This window comes from Podarcis melisellensis (assembly GCF_964234715.1).
Source record: "Podarcis melisellensis genome assembly, chromosome: 5".
In the NCBI taxonomy this organism is placed as follows: domain Eukaryota; kingdom Metazoa; phylum Chordata; class Lepidosauria; order Squamata; family Lacertidae; genus Podarcis; species Podarcis melisellensis.
Window position 1 is genome coordinate 10,072,205 of NC_138537.1, and position 19,003 is coordinate 10,091,207.

Below are 19,003 nucleotides of genomic sequence, written 5' to 3' on the forward strand. Positions count from 1 at the left end.
TTTCCTTTCAACAACATGTCAAAAGTAAGATTGTACTAGCTGAGTCTTCATCCTCACACCCTGGCCAACCAAACGCTTTATGGTGGCAACCCAGAGGAGTGTCAGATGGAAGTAAATTCTGTGGAATGCAGTTCTAGCTAATGTGCTTCGGACCAGAATATACAGTACTCGGAAGTAAATCCTATTGGTGTCAATAAGCCATATCCAAGCAAATGCAGTTGAGGTCAAAGTACTTCTTCAGCGGAAATGCTTGAATCCATTTCTAGAAAACTGTAGGTACATTACATTAATAGTAAATGTGTTCAAGGTCGGACGGCCTGTCACTACTGCTGTAGATTTACTACTCCGGGATTAGTACTGTGATACAATCACATGAATGTTTCAATAATTATAATGGGACTTCTAGTCAAGCAGTACTGCCGAGTCCGGGTTTTAACTCAGTTTAAATCCATCTGGGTCGGGGAACAAGCTGCTGGTGTCACTGGAGTCAAGAGCTGCATTCCTGCAAAAATGCTGCGCCGGTCCCATGGACCTCAATAAGATTTAAGCTGCCCAACTGTGCGCAGAGCTGCAACTCATGAAACAGAGATGGACGCGTGTCTCGGGGACAATGTCAACTCTGCAAAACTGCCTCCAGCTTTCTGGGGGGAAAGCTGCCGCAATCCCAAGCACATCCGTTGCGCAAAATAACCCCCATTTTACTTTATTGGGGCTTCAAGAAACAGCTTTGGGCTGCTGTGTAACTGAAAATTGTGGGACTCTGCTTTCCAGAACAGGGTTCAGAGTGGTGGGGTATCTTAACTGGGCTGTGTCAGTTCTCCAGGGCCAGAGGTCCGCGGGGCGGGGCGGGAGAAACTCTCCTAGCAGTTCCGGAGCAGGACTTTTAAATAATTTTGTGTTTGTGTCTAAGGAATGAACTTCCTTCCCATTTTAAGAAATGGCCTAGAGATCAGAGCACGTCGATCCGAATCCAGAGAGACACTTCTTTCCGTATTCCAGACAGGGCTGACAGCGGAGAAGTTCTTGAAAGCTTCTTATTTTTTGCAACCTCAGAATGCGAATGGCGGACACTGGAAAGAAGGGGTCGGGGTGCGTTCTGAGACTACCAGCACACCTGATCTACAAGGGCTCAAGGCGAGCAGCGAATATTACCAAGTAAAAATATTAACATAAAGGAGAAAGTGTGATAATGAAATACCTCCTAATTCATTTGCTTCACGATTCACTCTCGATATCAACCCTAATGAAGGGCCGATCTACACTCAGTCCACTAAATACTGTAATGTGGAGCTCACTGATTGATCTGGCAGACAAGAAGAGGCTTCTCCGGCCGTTATGATTAGCAGTGTCAATAATCCCCTCTGGATCGAGCCCAGAGACAACCGACCTCATGTAAATGCGCCTAGGCTGCAGAAGGACTGGGGTGCTTCTATGAATATTTAGTGAGAGGTCACTTCATAAGTTTTGCAGCCTAGAAAACAAGGTGACAAGGCCAAGATAAACCCATCCTCCCTGGAATCCCAGAGAGTCTAATCTAGGAACCTTTATTTTAGTGTTATTTTGCACTTTTGCTTTCATATTCGACCTTCATTCCAAGGAGCTCAGGGTGACGTCTATGGCTCTGCCCCTCTCCATATTATCTTCGCAACAATCCTGTGATGTCCCTTTGGCTAAGCCGCTAAGGGATGGTGGCTGGCCCAAGGTCACCCAGTCAGCTTCATAGCTGAATGGGAATTTGAACCCTAGTCTCGTCCAGCACCCTAACCACCACACCACACTGGCACATCCGCGAATGTGTTAAGGAAAACTCAGATGGACGAGGCCTTGGGAAGACTGAGCTCCCACGTACGTTATTTTGAGTCACTGCTGTGGGGTGACTCCAGAGATGTGTTACAGGTGTGCTTGCTCCGCGGTCTAAAAATGGCAAGCTGGAACCTGAGGGATTGGTTTTTAACAGAAACGCTTGTGTAGATGTGAACCTGCCCTCAGCATCGTCATCTGAGGTCCTGCTCAAACAGGTGACACACCTTCGGGGGTTAGGCCAGTGGCGACCAGGAAAAGGTTTGTTATTCTGTAATTGTTGCCATTTCATTATTGGATAGATCAGGTGGTCGCATGGATTGTAGCTTGTTTTGATTCGGATGTTATTGTCTGAGAGCAGCCATGAAAGTTTAGCAGTGGGGAGGCGAAGTATATTTTAATTCTTATGTATTCCGCATATAATCTTAATGAAAGAAGAATTCACACTCAGGATGGATGCAGACAGATGGATAGAGAAACGGGCAACGAACGCCTAGATGCATTTTTACTACAGATAAAAATAAAAGCCTGCCTATCTGAATGCGAATTCCCTGGGAGTCATACCTAACACAAGGTACATTTGTCGCTTCCACGTTAATTGCTTGGGTCAGGGTGGTAGGCTAAACCACTTTCAGTCGAAATGTTCCTGCTTAACTGGTGTGCAATGGGACTCTTTGCAGCAGGGCCTTCCAGAGGGTGTGGATGAACTCTCCATCCTAAAGCTTTTAAAACGGTACATTTTACATGGCGGTTCAAGCAAATGTTAAGAAAGGTTCCGGACAGAAGTATCCCGGGATCCGGTGGTTTCTACATGGCACTCTGTATGAATAAGACTGATTTCCTCTTCCATATAATACTGTATGTACACTCGAATACAGAGTGCGCACAGACCCTCAAATCCGTTGCTAGGAAGGGATCTCTTTGGGACGCCGCTCTTCCTGCCAGGCTCCTGCAGCTGCAAGGGCGTTTGGGGTATGGACTTCTGTTTCGCTGAAGGATTCTTAAGCCGTGCTGCTTGCCCTCTCAGATTCCTTTCCAAGGAGGAAAGCGTCCATACCTCGGTGGCGAATTGTCCCTGGCCGTTTCCTAGAGGACCTCTACAAGGGAAACCTTTTCGCTTCTCAAAGCAGAGCGTTTTCACAAGGGAGACAAAAGACTCCGGGTTGCGATGAAGAAGCTGCTTTGCTTCAGCTCCTCGTGGCTTTGTTTGTTTGTTTTGACCGCGGCACCTCTGAAGAGCTCTGTGGAATCTTATCCTTGCCCGATTACTTTTCACACAGGAAACGGGCAAGGACCCTAGAAGTTGGGCCTAGGGCTTGCCTAGGACGACCTTCTGGAGGTTTATTCAATCACACCCAGTTCAATGGGGTTGACAGTGTACCTATGACCGCAGTCGAGGACGCAAGCCACGTTCCAGGGCGATACTGCCATTGAAGTGAATGAGTCTGGTTTGCCACCGTTTAAGGCCCTTCTTTCTCACTTGCCCCCTCTAAACTATGTTCGGCTCATATCAAAAGAAATACCACCTCCACACAAAGCCCCACCTAACTCCCCACCCACCCCACACAGTACTTCTCACATTGGAAACTTTGGGAAGCTGAGAGACGACAACTTTCCCGGATCATGAGGTCATACAGAGGTGGTTTCATTAAAAACCAGCAGCAAGAGAATTTGATTTGGGAGGCGGCTTGAGACAGAACATGGCGATGAATAATGAAATTTTAGGGATTCATTCCTGCACATTCTTCTCTGGGAGCAAGTCCCATGGAACTCAATGGCTCTTACTTTTGAGTAGATATGGATAGGTTCATACAGCCAGCCTTATTGTTGGGACGTAGCTTCAACTGAAATAAAGAGGACCTGTTTTCAAGTAGCAGTGTTTATATTACCAATATTTGAGGGTGGGGTGTCAGACCCATTAGGATTAAGAAGCATTTATTCAGAAGCAAGTGCCAATGATGTCAATGGCCTTTACTCAGTAAAAGTTGTGACCCTGGGTTTGTACCACATCCTCCCTTTAGATGTTTATGGATGTGACTGCAGGCTATTTGCTTGTTTTTGACTTTTTACTGACTGTAGTTTTAATTTTTACCCATCTGTTGCTGTCAGCAACTTTGAGCACGTTTTCAAAAGGCTGCACAATTTAAAACAAATGAGTAGGAGTTCTCAGGATTGTGACCTCTGTCTATTGACTAGAAGGTACAAACACAAACACCAGACGTCTAACTGTTCTAGATAATTTTACATGAGGGAAAGAGGTGAATCTGAACAATTTTATTTTGCTTCATTATTATTATTATTAAATTTTACTAACGTGTTTCCAGATAATGTTGACAAGAAAATTATCGGTGGGGGGGGAGAGATGCTGAAACATTCTCTTCAGAAAGATATACAAAAATATTATTCTTTTGACGGGCAACTTGTTAAGTGTTGCTGTTTTATTACTCTAATATTTAAAATCTTATTTCAAAAGAAACCTGTTGGCAGGGATCCCCCACCTCCAGGTCTCCAAATATCAGCAAAGAAGTTTCATTACAACTGCAGCTTTTAAAACTATCTGCAGTTATGTTGATTCTGTTGTTTTAGAAGTCCAGCATATGGGCTTTTAATTATTTCCAAATTAAACATATGCCATGATGCCATACTTCTCTCTCTCTCTTTTAAAAAAGTAGATACTTTTTATAAAAAAACGGGGGGAGTTGGAATTATTTTAAAATTATATATATATGTTACTTTTTTTTATAAAAAAGGCCTCTTATGAATTGAAGGAGGACTTTAAAAACTCAAGAAAGAAGCATTTCACCCCCTTTAAGTAGGGTCTGGGTTGGATCCTCGAAATGCTCACTGATGTTGAAAAGGAAACTTTTGCAAGCGCAGTGTGTGGTAGGTACGTCCCTTTTCTATTCTTTGATTTTAATTGCTAGCCTATTTTATCTTGTTAAGTTTGCTAAACTGTATGTGCAAGACACAGAACCCAACACCCAAGAACAAGGTTATTGCTCTACGTAGGACTGGCGCTGTGGCCAACAGGGGGCGCTCAGACATCCAGCTCAGCCCCCGCCTCTCATCTAAGCCCATCACAACCCCGGAAGAAGCGGGTACAAGCTTGCAAGCTTAGCAGGGTCGAGTACAGATCTTTAGTCCTCATGGATAAAAAGAGATTAAAGGCTAACTTCCGTCTCTCTCCCGCTCTTTCTTTCTCTCCCCCCCCCTTTTGGTATCAATTTTAACCAACTACAAAAATGTAGAGCTTTTATCCTTTGATGTCTCTCTAGAAAGAAACTGTTACATCAGCTGAGAAATTACATCGTTTGCAGAGCCAACAAATCTAACATGAAGTGGGGGAAATAATTTAATTAATAAATGATCTTCCTTAGAGGCACTTAAAAAAAAGAAGCAGCCTGATCTTTGCCTCCCCTTTTTCTTTCCACCCCGCACCCCACATTACCAGTGCAGTCCTCTCTCGCTGACTGTCGCTGCATCAGATTGAACGTATCAAACAAAAATAAATATCTGCACATTAAACTCTCTTCTCCTTCTGCATTTGTGGGCGATCTTTCTATTAAGGCTTGCACTTATTTTCCATTCGACACTATCTTATCTTATTTTATTTTTTTAAATGACTAGAGAGTGCCCGAGAGAAAAGCCAAATCATTAGAGGGGAGAGCAAACAAGCTAAGAATTAAATACTAAGTCACACATTGTAGCTGGACCCATTTAGGATGGAAAGGCTAAATAAAATTGCAACTGCAACCCCCCCTCTTTTTTTTCTTTTCTTTTTTTAAAGCCTCTTCACCTGTATTTAAATAGCACGTCTTTAATTACAGCGGTCGGGGATGTATGAGGCTGAAATGAAATTAGCAGTCATTACCAGGCCCTTTAACTCCGTGGTGCTTTTGATCAGCGCTAAATTAGCTTCCCAGTCCTAACAAAGGCTCTATAGCAAGCAGTGGGCTGTAAATAAGACAGCTCGACCTGCCCTCAACACCTTTCCTCTTGTCAATCACAGCTCCGTCATTCAACCCAAGATTAACCTTTATCTATCAAATGCTTTTTAAAAAAAATAATGAAAAAGAAATAGAGGGAAAATCCAAAACACTCACAACTTCGTAAAGGGAGCTACCTCCTTTTTAAAATTAAAACGGGGGGGGGGGTCCTGAATTATAATTAGCCTTTTTTTTTTTTTGCATTGTCAGGCGTTCGGTAAGGCTTTTTGTGAAGGCATTGCAGTGCCAGTAAGGGGAAACCCCCCTTTCTTTTTCAAGGGGGCTGCAAATCGATAACGAAAGTTGGGGGTGGGGAAGAGAGGCAGAGAAACAGCTGACACCCCCCCCACCCCTCCGTGAGCTTAAACTAAAGGCTGATCTTCATTTTACCATTAGGGGGCGCGAGAGAGCAAGCGCGAGCCTCGGCAGCTGGTACCGTACAACACCTTGCAGATTTCAGGTAATGCATCTTCCCCGATTTCCCTCTTCCTTCCTTCCTTCCCTCCTCTCCTCCCACCCCGGCTCCTGTCTGCACATCTTCCTTCATTAACCCGTTTCCCGGAAACTCAACGTGCACGGTGTCATAGATTCAGATAGGGCACGGGCAGATCGTCCCCGATAGTTTGGTGTCTTCATCATTTTTTCACATTTTTTTTAAAATCAGTTTGGCTCAACTAAATCTCTTTTTTTCTTCCCGATTTGCGTTTACGGGAAAACACACACACACACACACACACACACACACACACCCCAAGGCTGCTTCGGACTTCCCGCTCTAATAGGGGCAAACCTTTTTAAAGAAAAAACCCCACACAATTAAGCAATACACGGCTCTTTCGCTCTCAAACCCAAACAAGAAGGGTGGGGGGGGGGGAGGAAGGAAGGAGGGATGGAAAGGGGAGGACAATTATTTTATTTTTCCAGAAACTGTACTTTTCAGTCCAAAAGAGGGGGGGGGGGAGAAGCGGAAGGGAGAGAGTGAGAAATGTTAAGTATTTGCAAAGTGCAACGCTCTTTTCCTGACGGCTGGAACACAGGAGGTGTGTATATTTCCCAGATCTGATTCCAACACCCCCCCCCCGCCCGCCCCTCAAGTCTCGGAGAAGGCAAGTCAAAGCAGAGACTGGCAGTGCATGTCAAAGTTGGTGCAAGTTACTTACAGGTTTCTGCCACTCCACTTTGGGCTCTCGGCTCGGAGGGCGTTTGATTGGCAGAAGGAAGACAAAGTCCGCGGGGGCTCCTCCGTCCCAGCTCGGCCTCCTCGGGGGCTTGGAGCACTTTCCCCCGGACGGCGGCACTTGCGGATGCTCGGAGGCTCCTCTCGCGCGCCCCCCACCCCCGCCAGCCCCCGCGCTCCAGCCTTCCTCTTCTTCTCCAGCCAGAGTGAATCCAGTTCCGTTTTTCTTCCCCCGGCAACCCGGGTTGCCTACACATCCTTCGAATCCTAGTCCTAGATTTAAACTGCAGCCCCTGGAACAAGGGGGGAGAGGGAGAAAGAGAGAGGGAGAGAGAGAGAGGGAGACAGGGAGAGAGGAAAATCGTTTATGGTATGGCTTAAAAAATCCAAATGGCTGATTTTGTGTGTGTGTGTGTGTGTGTGTGTTATAAGAATGCACCCACAACAACAAAAAAGTCAATTCTCCGTCTCTTTCTCCTCCTCTCTCTCCCTCAACCCCCCCCTCCGTCCGCAGAGGAGAATAAGAATAAAGAATAAAAGCTTTATATTTTTGCAGTGGGTATTCAAAGATAATTTGATGCTATTGTTTCTGCTACAGATGGTTCTTTTTAATACAATAACAGTGCGCTTTGTGCATGCCACACACAATACAAATCGAAAAGCGTTTTCCTGAATAACCATTTTGTTCTCATTTGTATAGGGGCAACAAAAGGCGCCGTGAAGTAATGGGGATTCTGTTTATTGAAGCCACAGAATAGGGGCTTGATAAAGATTTAGGTTTGGTTGCCCCCCCCCGCTCCCGCCCAATGGAGGCACACAAATGGAAAAGGACTTCGCAAGACCTAGCCTCTCTCCTATTATTATTATTATTATTATTATTATTATTATTATTATTATTATTATTATTGCTATAGATCTGTTTCTTTTTAAAGATGGGGGCTTGTGTCTCCCGCTCGGGTCTTAATCGGCCCTAACATCTGTTTATTTCAATGGGGTGGTGGTAGTAGTTGGGGGGTGGTATCCATTGCTTAAAAGGAAAAAGGAAAATTAGAATTACAGAGGAGGGCATGAGAAGGGTATTATTGGATATGCAATACTGAAGTGGACCACACATTTGTACACATTTGTGCGTGCGTGTCTATGCCCTAGTTCCCCCCCCCCACACAGGGTTTCAACAGATCCTCCAGTCCAAGCGGCGTGACCAAGGAAGAGACGCTTGCCTCTCTCTCCTCTCCCAGATCAGTCCGATCCAGCTCCACAAAAAGTTTCCTTTAGACAATCCCACAAGCAAATGACAGTCAATAGAACCTAATGGCGACACTTTCAAGGACCTCGGTTTAATTGGGCTGTATATCAAGCTAAAACATTCGCCACTCGAAAAGGGTATCTTCACATCTAATCTCTGCAACGCAGGGCACCTACTCTCAGAGTATTCAAGCTTCCCCCCACCCGGCTCGTTCCCCCTCCGGTCCTGCTCAGCCTTCAGCCCCGACGCTGCTGCGAATCAACGCGCTTCCTTTCTTTCTGCACCAACGTCACGTCTGAAGGGTCCCTCCCACATAAGTTTAACACGCATCTCTGCTCCGTCAAGATTACTCGTCCTTTTAAGCGCCCCTAACCTCTCCAGAATGGATTCGATTCACAAGAACGTTTACACGGGATGAGTTCATCCGTGACACTTCCCCTCAGCACTGCTTGGGTCCCCCCCCCCCCCCCGCTGCGGTGGCGATTCGGATCCCGGTGATTCTTCCCCAACCCCCAGCACACACTGGCAGAGCGAGGAGGCACACGGAAAGGACACCGGATCGTGATCCGGGGCATGCAGTCCCTAGCAAAGCAGCCTCCAGAAGGAAGAAGGCATTGTTTCAATATATTTCAACTCGAATCGGTGCTAAAAGTTAAACTGGATAATTTTAAGTCACAGCTTTGTCACATGAGTACGACTGGTTCCCCCCCCCCCTCTCCAGTGGAGACACCCACCCACCCTCGTTCGTTATTTGCCACGAATAAATTAGCAGCGCTAATTGGGGCGACGGGAGATGCCCGGTTGTCGACGGGGAGGGGCCACCTTTCTCGGATTCCTGGGAAAGGAGGCGCACGAGGCGCAGAAATCCTCCCCACTCCAGCGCCTTTAGCAAACCGAGTTGCGGGCGCTTGCTTCGCACCGGAGGAAGAAGGCGTCCATTGGCCGAAGAGGAGCGCTTAGAGACAATGGGAGCGCGGCGGGGAAGTTGGGGTGCGGGGCTCTGTGTTCCTCTACCTTTCTCTAGGAATTGATGCTCCAGTCCGAGCCGCTTCTGTAACCCTGTCCTGACCGTAACCTACCTCCGTGACTTTTAACCTTGGGGGGGGGGGAGTGCCACTCTTTAATTAGTTTTCCCACACCCCACTCCCCCTCTTCCAGCATATAAAATGTGCTTCCCCCTTGCAGCCTTCACTTTTCCTTTTTAATCCCCCCTCCCATTATTGGTTTAGAGGCCGCATCTTGGAAAGTCACCTAATAAGGGATTATTGGGGAATTAGAAGTGACACGCGCCGAAGCCAGCCCCTCCCCACACCACTTGGGGGGGGGGAACAGGCGCCCGGAGAGCGGCATTTCCCACAGCACGTGGCTCGCCTTGCCCCAATCCTTTCCCCTTCCCTCGGCTTGTTAAGAGCAAGCAAAAGGGGCCGTGCGAGACCAGGAACCGTGTTCTAGAGGTCGTGGGAAAGGCGTTCGGCGTCTGTGCCTGCAGAAATAGAGCCAATCTTTAATAGGGCTCGTTGGAGAGACTGGAACCACAAGTCACATAAGGCAAAGTAATGGGATATGAGGACAATCGTTTTCCTGAACTTAAGCCCTATTACCTGGGATTAAGGTCCGTTGAAATCAACAGAACCATAAATTGATATTTTCTGAGAGGAGGGGCGAGATACAGTATCTCACTCCTAGCGAAAATCGACCAACTCCACTTTTCTTTCTCTTAGACTCAAATAATAATATTCATAATATCCCACATTTAAGCAGGAAGGGGAAGGGACGCTGCTTCACTTCGGCTTAGCAGATTCGTGGATCGCAGCGCCAGAGCTTCTTTCATTTAGTCCCGCAGATTTCAGTAGGAGTTATTCGGCTCAACGGTTCGTAGCACTTTTCCGAAGAGACGGTGGCAATTCTCCTATAACCTCGCATCCCATTTTTACGCTTTCCGTCCCCCCTCCTTTACTTTTTTGCCTTCCCCCTTTCTTCTGAAGATTCATTGCGTTGGCTCTTCATTTTTGAAAGGCCATTTAAAGCAGAGAGAATAGCGGGGATTATTACCCACGTCTTTTAAAACGAGCCTAAGGATGAAGTATAAATTAATTATATGACGCACCCCACCACCCTGACCCCATAAGCTTGTTTAACTTGACAGCCGGTCCCTCGATTGCAACCGATCTTGCTTCTCAAGCTGCCACCGTCGCCTCTGCGCGCTCACACGGGGAGTCAATCCATCTATCCCAGAGTAAGCAGCGCGCCGGAGGTCGGTCCGCGCCGCAAGTTCTCAGGCGTCCGGGCTGCAGCCTTAACGCTCTGGACCAAAGGCGATCCGCAAAGCAGTTAAGCTGAAATGCTCCCTTAGCCTGCCCCCTTCTCGCTTTGTATAGATGGCGATTTTGATGGGGCCAGGACTTCCAATCCTCATCTCACGAGAGGAGCTCCCAAGGTGTCAGCTCCAGTACACGGAGGAAGGGTGGGTCTGGGCGTCTGAAGGTAACACACACGGCTTTACGCACGCGGGCTGTTGGCCTTCACTGGGCCGTGGATCGGGAATATGCCGAGATCCTGCTACCACCACCACGATCAATGATCACTAATCCGGTTTAGTTACCGGTAATACTAACTGATCCCCAATCCCCTGCTTCAGCGATGGAGATGCAGATGAAGAGAGGAGTCTCTTCCAACAGGATCTGAAAATGGGGTCCCTTAAAGTGGAAGAGCAGAAACAGGGAATTCCGCCAAACAGAAAAGCGCCCCGCAAACTTTGTGGAGAATCGCGATTGGCCAGGAAATAAAGGAACCCGCCATCACGATTCCCTTCTTACCTCAGGAGGATATTTACAGGCGCTCCAGCTCTAATACTGTCGGTAATGTGTACATAACACAGAAATCAAACACAAATAATGCATATAAAGGACCCGTTGGAAGGCGGCTTGCCTAATTCGGTTCAACAGTTGTAGATGGGTCTGGCACAGAGTTCTTCTCGGTTGGCGTCTCTGTGTGCTTGTTTAGATGTCTAAAAGTTATAGGAAACGGGTTGCTGACCACATAAACAGAACATAAAAGAGAGTGAGAGATGAGTATCTTAATAGCTATCAAGGCATGTTTTGTGTACAGTACGTGTATGTATGCAGAGCTTTCTCTAGAAAGGCAGACTGATAATCCTATACCACTACATGTCACTTTCAAATAACGTGATCCCCAAACTGGTTCAGGCGAAGCAATACACGGATTAGGAACCAAATTGGCTCCAATGTCTGCTTCTAACAGCCTGATCCACATCTTGGTTCCGCCTCTCCGGATTCAGGCCAGTAGAGTTGCATTGCACAAGGCAGAATCATTAACCTCAGGACTTTTCCATTGGAATGTGCATCACAGGCAAACCGCACTTTACCGCCACAGTTTGTTTCGTTTCGTTTATTATTACATCTATACCCTAACTGACCTCCCCAAAGCACAAGGTGACTGCACCCTTCTTTTATCCGCTTCCCATTTTATCCGCTAAGTGCTTCGGCTTAATTGATTTGTGGATCGCGGTGGAACGATCTTAAGAACAGATGGGGTCGGGACGACCGCAATCTATATCCATCTTTTTCAGGCTCCTAAACTAAAAATTGGCCGGTCTAAAGCTTGTGAGTCTTGAAAGTCTCTTTTCCGCATCTCGTTAATCCAACAAGTTCCAAAAAGGCTGCCGCTCTCTCTTTGCCTCTGGGACACTTCCATCCACGGTCAGGTTCAGAAGATGCACTTAAATTATGCTAAATTTAATGGGAGCGAAAGGACCGGGGATGACTGATTTTAGTTATTAGGGACGCCTGAGGGTAAAGGAAGAGGCAACTGTCCCTCTGCCCAACTTCCAGAGCTAAGGAAGAGAAATGTTCACCCGGAGTTGATATTCTTTTTCTTACACAGTAATAACGTCTGTATCCTAAAACGAGCTAGTTCTGAGAACAAATTCTAATTAAGTGGGCTTATCAGGAGCCAAAATGATTTTACTTTTTTAAAAAAAAAAAAAAATTCCCATCTGTTGAGTGCTGTGAATTTTCCTTCGCCTCCGTCTGAACGTCTCCGGAAATATATTAATTATATTATCTAGACCAGATATGTTTGTCCTGAATTAACCCAACACAAATAACGTTTTGGATCTGAAAAAGACTGTCCTGACACAATCCATTCATATAGACAGACTTCCAAGGAGAAATGAAGTTTCGCAGGAAATTAAGTTTCATTAACATATTTCACCTGGAGGTGAAGTCCCATTTAAATCGATTTACTTCCCCGTAAATGGGTGTCTGTGCTGCGTACAAATTTACCGTGAGTTGAACTCGCTTCTATTCACCGACAAGTATAAGTTCATTCATCTAGCAACACGACGGAATAATTCGCATTGGAGGAGATTTAAATCTCATTGAAGTCAATCAGACCACAGCTCAGTCTGTGGCCGAGTAAAGCGAAAGTACTTCGATTACACCAGCGTTTCACGTTTTACCTTTTTATCACGTCAATGCACTAACCACACACTAAAACCACTTACTCTGGAGGAAGCCCATTGACATAAAAATTATTTGGGAGTAAAGATATTGTGGCTCACAGCAATTGGATCTGAAAGGTACCAGTAGGATTATGGATCGGGTTATCTACACAGTTTTAATGCGTGACTTCAGTTGAATTAGGCTGAGAACTGGATAACCACGTTTATGGAAGACAATTTTGGCATCCTATGTAACACCCTTGTCATCGCATCCGGCAACGATTGAGCTCAGTTGTAGCCGCAAGACCGGTTACCCGCCAAACGGCAGGATCGGACTCCGGAGTCCGCGACAGCCCGATTCTAAACACAGCAGAATTAGAAATCAATTTCCATGGCGATCAATTGGTCTGACTTCCAAGTAAACGTCTTTGGGGTGAGGCGGCAAAACCTGTGGGCATCATTTCTCTACAGCCGGAGCAGCAACTGCTACAGATTTCTCCAGCAAACGTCTACGCAGGAGCTGCGCTGTCTATGGAAGTTGCCCCTAAAACTACCGCTCAGCAAGAGGAATTCACTCATCTCATACTGCGCCACTTGAAACGGATAAGCCGGTGTGTGCGTGCGCCCCGGGGTGGGTCGCAGTCCTCCTCTGAAAGCCCTCCGCCCTAAAGCATTTCAAGACACACAGGTACCAACTACCAAAGTGTTGCGAAGGTTCGGGAAATAACAACTGGCAATTGGAAACTCTCTTGCTTAAGCCCTGCTTAAAGCAAGCTGGGCTTGCACAAGAAGAACGCCCCGGTGGATTGGGCCCCAAGTCCTTTCCGGATATTATTTTTAATTCTGAGTTCTCACATATCTAGGTTAGAACAGCCGTGTGCAGAAAGTCTGCGCCTCGCAGCTTCCACCCACAGCCTACAGCCACATTATCCAGACAAGACAAACCTTGCCTCCTCGGAGACGCGGCTTCTTCAGCAACTCCACCCAAGTGGAAGTTTTGCTCAGCCGAGAGTCCCGTGCTCTACGCGCCGGGAGGCAGGAAATATGTCACCAGGCGTTTCCACACTTGCTACTCAAAACAATTATTATTATTATTATTATTATTATTATTATTATTATTATTATTATTATTATTATTATTTATTATTATTATTTTGCATTACCGTATTTCAAATCTAAAATCTGCAACTGCTAGAAAGTATAATGGATGTCCTTTCTAATCTGCATTAGCAGCAATTTGGGTGCTTTCACACCAGGCTTAAACTGGTTTGTGCTTAAAAACTTCACATTGGCTAGAAGGAACACTTGATTTCTCAACCCACATGAACGGCATTCCCGTGTTTTGGCACCTGAGGCTTAAGTGATCTTCTAGCTAGCCCCTATTCATGCATTTATGCCAACCTTTAATCACTGTTAATATAGAAGAGAACATGGAGGAGAGAGATTTGTAATGCTAATGAGCATTCTGGCCAATGCTGGCTTTACATATACTCTGGCTAATGCCTAAGAAACTGAGCTGCGAACAACAACAACAAAAACCCACGTTTTAACCTCTCCATGAACTCAATAGCTCCTTTGGCAAGATCAGCTCTGCACCCACACTAGCTTTCCTTATTAGGTTGTTTCAATATATATGAATACCTTTGAACACTCGAAAGTGTTAAATAAATAACAAAGACATTTGTAATGCTGGTTGAATTAACAGTCATACTAAGCCATACATGTGAAATTACCCCGTGAAATCACAAACTGCAGAAGGGGCTCAGATGTGCTTTTTGACTGTTGAGCGATATCCTGCACAGCAGCCACTGCTCAGCTGAACACCCACGAATATGTTTCCCTTCCTTGAAACACTTTTACAATTCACAGTCAAAGGATTTATGGAGTGGTCAAAGACGGGTTTTCTGTTTGTAAAAGATTTGCAGAAGAGTATGTATGAAACCAAGGAATGGTACTACTTATTCTGAATCAATCAATCAATCAATCAATCAATCAATCAATCTAGATCTTAAGAATTCCTTAGCATCCTATCTTAAGGCATAAGGACCATTTGCTATTACAGTCTCTCTCTCTCTCTCTCTCTCTCTCTCTCTCTCTCTCTCTCTCTCTCTCTGTGTGTGTGTGTGTGTGTGTGTGAACATTTCACAAAACAACCTTCCCCAAAGCATAGATTTTGACAAGTTTATACAGAAGGATAGGAAGATGATGCTTAAAATATCACAGAATAAACTCATGATGAGTAGTTTTGGTAGTACAGTTCTTACATTTCCTCCTGAAATTCTTCCTCTAAAAATATTTTCTGTATTCCACAGCCATTATCTCTTCAATAGAGAAAGGGTTAGCATTAAAACCTCTCCCCATTAAACATTTCCCCCATAACAAGGCTGGAACTTGGTTTTAGTCTGCTTGCTGCCACTGCTATCGCCTCACACCATAGCCAATGGAGGTTGAAAGAAACCTTTCAGAATTAAGACGGTTGGCAATTGTAGTGCATTACATATATTATAATGTGAAAAGTATTGTGTATCTTTCCACCATTAAAGGAGGCTGAGAGGTTTTTAAGTTTTCAAATTAAAGTGCAGCTTATCACAGGGGAAATGTTTCTGCTGAATTCTCTCCCGACACACACTTGGTGGGTCAATCACCCCCCCTAATGCTTCCTACAACTTTCATAAATTGCTCCCCCGCCTCCACCTCCCAATTTTCTCTGTCTTTTACAGGTAGGTAAGACAAACTGACCCACCACTGAATTATTGTTCAGCATCCAAACCAAGGAAAAATGGTGAAATGGCAAGTCTGTGAGAGAAGGCCACTAGATCCGCTCACTTTTTCCAAACATTATAACATACTACCTATAAACCACAAATTAACTTTTCCTCTATAATGTGCTGGGGAAATTGTTCAGACAATTAAATGTGATCGAAAGCACCTTCAAACGACCAAAACGTTTAAGGAACAGATTTGTCTTTGTCCCAGTTGCAATTCATGGCCCCAAAAGAGGGATGTTTACAAGCTCTGATTGCTAGGCCAATACTGATATCTGAGAACTGTCTCATTCATATTACAGGGAGAAAATAACTCTCATTATTTGCTACAGAATTCCTTGTCACCAGTTGCTATAGTGCCAGAAATACCTTGAAAGCTATGTAACCACTTGCTATAGTTCAGGATTTCCCCCAGAATATAAGAGTATGGGATTTAGAATCCTGCAATGTATTTTAACTCTTTCAGCACCATCTCCTCCAAGAAAATGTGTTCAATTGAAAACTGAGCTAATTTACGATGTAGCCTTCACCCAAATTACCAGCAAATTTCTGCACAAATCCCATTGAAGTGAATGGGACTTGCATTAGGACCCGGCTATGAGTGTTGCTGTCTTCACTGAGATTAAAACCACCTGAGATTCAACAACTTTGCCTCTGTCCTCACCCAAAAGGAATAGACCAAACAGGAAGGGAGGAGTAGTACTGTATATAAAGGATGTGTACACTTGTAATTTCAGATCCTTTGTCTATTATCTTTGAGAATTCTTGGAGAACAGGTGAGGTCCCTACAGACCGGAGGTGGGCAAATGTTATTCCCCTCTTCAAAAAGAGGAAAAAAGAAGACCCAGGTAACCACTGACTGGTGAGCTTGACATCGATACCAGGAAAGGTCCTAGAACAGCGAAGTCAACAGTTGGTCTGTGAGCACTTAGAAAAGATGCTGTGATACTAAGACACAGCATGAGATAGATAGATAGATGATAGATGATAGAAGATAGATAGATAGATGATAGATAGATAGATGATAGATAGATGATAGATAGATAGGTGATAGATAGATAGATAGATAGATAGATAGATAGATAGATAGATAGATAGATGATACATATAGATGATAGATAAAGAATCCACCCATCTGGCTAGGTTTCCCCAGTCACTCTGGGTAGCTTCCAACAAAATATTAAAAATACAATAAAACATCAGTCATTAAAAACTTCCCTAAACAGGGCTGCCTTCAGATGTCTTCTAAAAGTCAGATAGTTGTTTATTTCTTTGACATCTGATGGGAGGGCGTTCCACAGGGAACAAGTCATGCCAGACAAATCTCATTTATTTATTTCTTTTTATGGAGTTACAAGCTTGGTGGATCAGGGGAATGCTGTGGACATAGTGTATCTTGATTTCAGTAAGGCTTTTGACAATAATATTCTTGTGAGGAAGCTGGTAAAATGTGGGTTGAACGAGTTAACTGGTAGACATGGGAATAGCCAGGATTTATTTTTTAGGGGGGGACAGCCTTATCAGGGGAGGCAGAACCGACTGATATGTGATGCAATTGGTCAGTTAGTTAAGTATTTTTATTCATTTGCTTGATTGCGGGGCAGCTGCCTCCTGCACCATGGTTTCTCATCATCCTGGAAAAAAGTGACAAGTGCAGTGCTGTAGGCTTCTGTCCTGGGTCAAATATCTTAAGGGCTGCCCTATGGAAGATGGAAAAAGCTTGTTTCCTCCTGCTCTGGGTGGCAGGGTTCAAACCAATGGCTTCAAGTTACAAGAAAGGAGATTCCGACTAAACATCAGGAAGAACCTTCTGACAGTGAGAGCTGTTAGACAGTGGAACTGTCTCCCTTGGCAGGTGGTGGACGCTTCTTCATTGATGTTTTAAAGCAGAGGTTGGGTGGCCTTCTGCCATGGCTGCTTTAGCTGAGATTCCTGCATTGCAGGGGGTTGGACTAGATGACCCTTGGGGTCACTTTCAACTCTACAATTCTATGAAATGGGAAGCAAATCAGAGTAACTTCAACTTTCAGTGTTGCAATATACATTTGGCAAACATGCCATATTTTTCACTCCATAAGAGGCACCAGACCATAAGGCGCACCTAGGTTTGGGAGGAGGAAAACAAGAAAAAAATATTCTGAATCCCAGAAGCCAGAACAGCAAGAGGGATCTGATTTCTGGGATACCGTGTGGCTGTTCTGGCTTTTGGGATAACCGCGTCAAGCCTCTTCAGGGCAGCGGGATGAAGGCTCCCCCGGCCCGAAGAGGCAGAAGCCAGGACAGGCACGTCACTGAAGGGGCGCTGCACAGTTCTCCTTCTCTGCGCAGCACCTCTCCTTCGCAGGAGAGGCGCTGGGCAGAGAGGGAGAACTGCGTAGTGCCCCTTCAAGCGAAGCTGGAGAAGGAACAGGAGACCCTTCTGTTCCTCCTCCAGCTTCGCAGGATAGGCACATCGCTGAAGGGGTGCTGCGTAGTTCTCCCTCTCTGTGCAGTGCCATTCGCTCCATAAGACGCACTCACATTTCCCCTTACCTTTTAGGAGGAAAAAAGTGCATCTTATGGTGCGAAAAATACTCTATATAGATATAGATACAGTGGTACCTCGGAACTCAAATGGCTCCTTTCTTGAACATTTCGGCTCCCAAATGCTGAGAACTCAGAAGTAAGTACTCTGGTTTTTTAATGTTTCTCGGAACACAAAGGTCCAACACAGCTTCTGCTGTGCAAAAATCTAGCTGTCGGCCAATCGGAAGCCAGGCCTTGGAACCTGAATGTTTTGGAAATTGAACGGTCTTCCAGAACGGATTACGTTTGAGTTCCGAGGTACCACTGTAATACAGAAAGAGCCTTCTGCATGCCTCAGTATACCATTTGCGGGGGTTCATTGTGTTCATGTCCTCTTGGAGGACTCCCCATATGCATCTAGCTGGCCACCATGGGAATGGAATGGTGGACTAGATGAGACTTTGGTCTGATTCAGGGGAGCTCTTCAAATAATAAACAAACAAAAATCAAACATACGAATAGTAAACTTATTTTCAAATGTGGATCGCTGACCCTGATGTTGGGAAAGATGGAGGGCACAAGGAGAAGGGGACAAGATGGTTAGACAGTGTTCTCGAAGCTACCAGCGTAAGTTTGACCAAACTGCGGGAGGCAGTGGAAGACAGGAGTGCCTGGCATGGTCCATCGGGTCACGAAGAGACGGACACGACTAAACGACTAAACAACAACAACAATAGAAGTATCAGCAGACTTGGGGGAATCCCAAGATTTGCAGATGTATATAGAAGTATATAAATAAATAAAAACCCTAAAGGGGTGTGTGGAATCCCAAAATAGACCAATGAGGACAGAGCATGTTCGGTGGGAATATTATGCTATGTAGGGAAGCAGAAAACGGGGTGAGCAGGAATCAAATGGCACATCAAAGAAAAGGGCATGGCTGGAATCCTAAACCGGAGCACTCTATACTGTAACATTTTTCTGAAAGTGCCACATGCAATAAGAAAAGTCAACAAACTAAAGCAGTTCTTCATGGGAGGGTGGGGCCCTGACTGACTCCAG

At 45.2% G+C, this 19,003-nt stretch overlaps 1 protein-coding gene across 8 annotated transcripts in view; it reads right to left on the reverse strand.

Annotated features, from left to right (window-relative positions):
* The window catches only part of LOC309369918 (uncharacterized protein), a 456,081-nt gene that overhangs the window by 98,360 nt on the left and 338,718 nt on the right, over positions 1 to 19,003 (reverse strand). For 7 of the 8 annotated variants that reach the window (XR_014168271.1, XR_014168272.1, XR_014168273.1 and 4 more), the window contains exon 6: positions 6,947 to 7,256. The exons of the other annotated variant lie outside the window; for it this stretch is intronic. Coding sequence is in view for 4 of the 7 variants with exons in the window: in XM_081911392.1 (XP_081767518.1) it covers positions 6,947 to 7,256 (310 nt within the window). In the remaining 3 variants the exon portion in view is untranslated. The remainder of the gene's footprint in view (positions 1 to 6,946; positions 7,257 to 19,003) is intronic. 8 annotated transcript variants of the gene reach the window in all.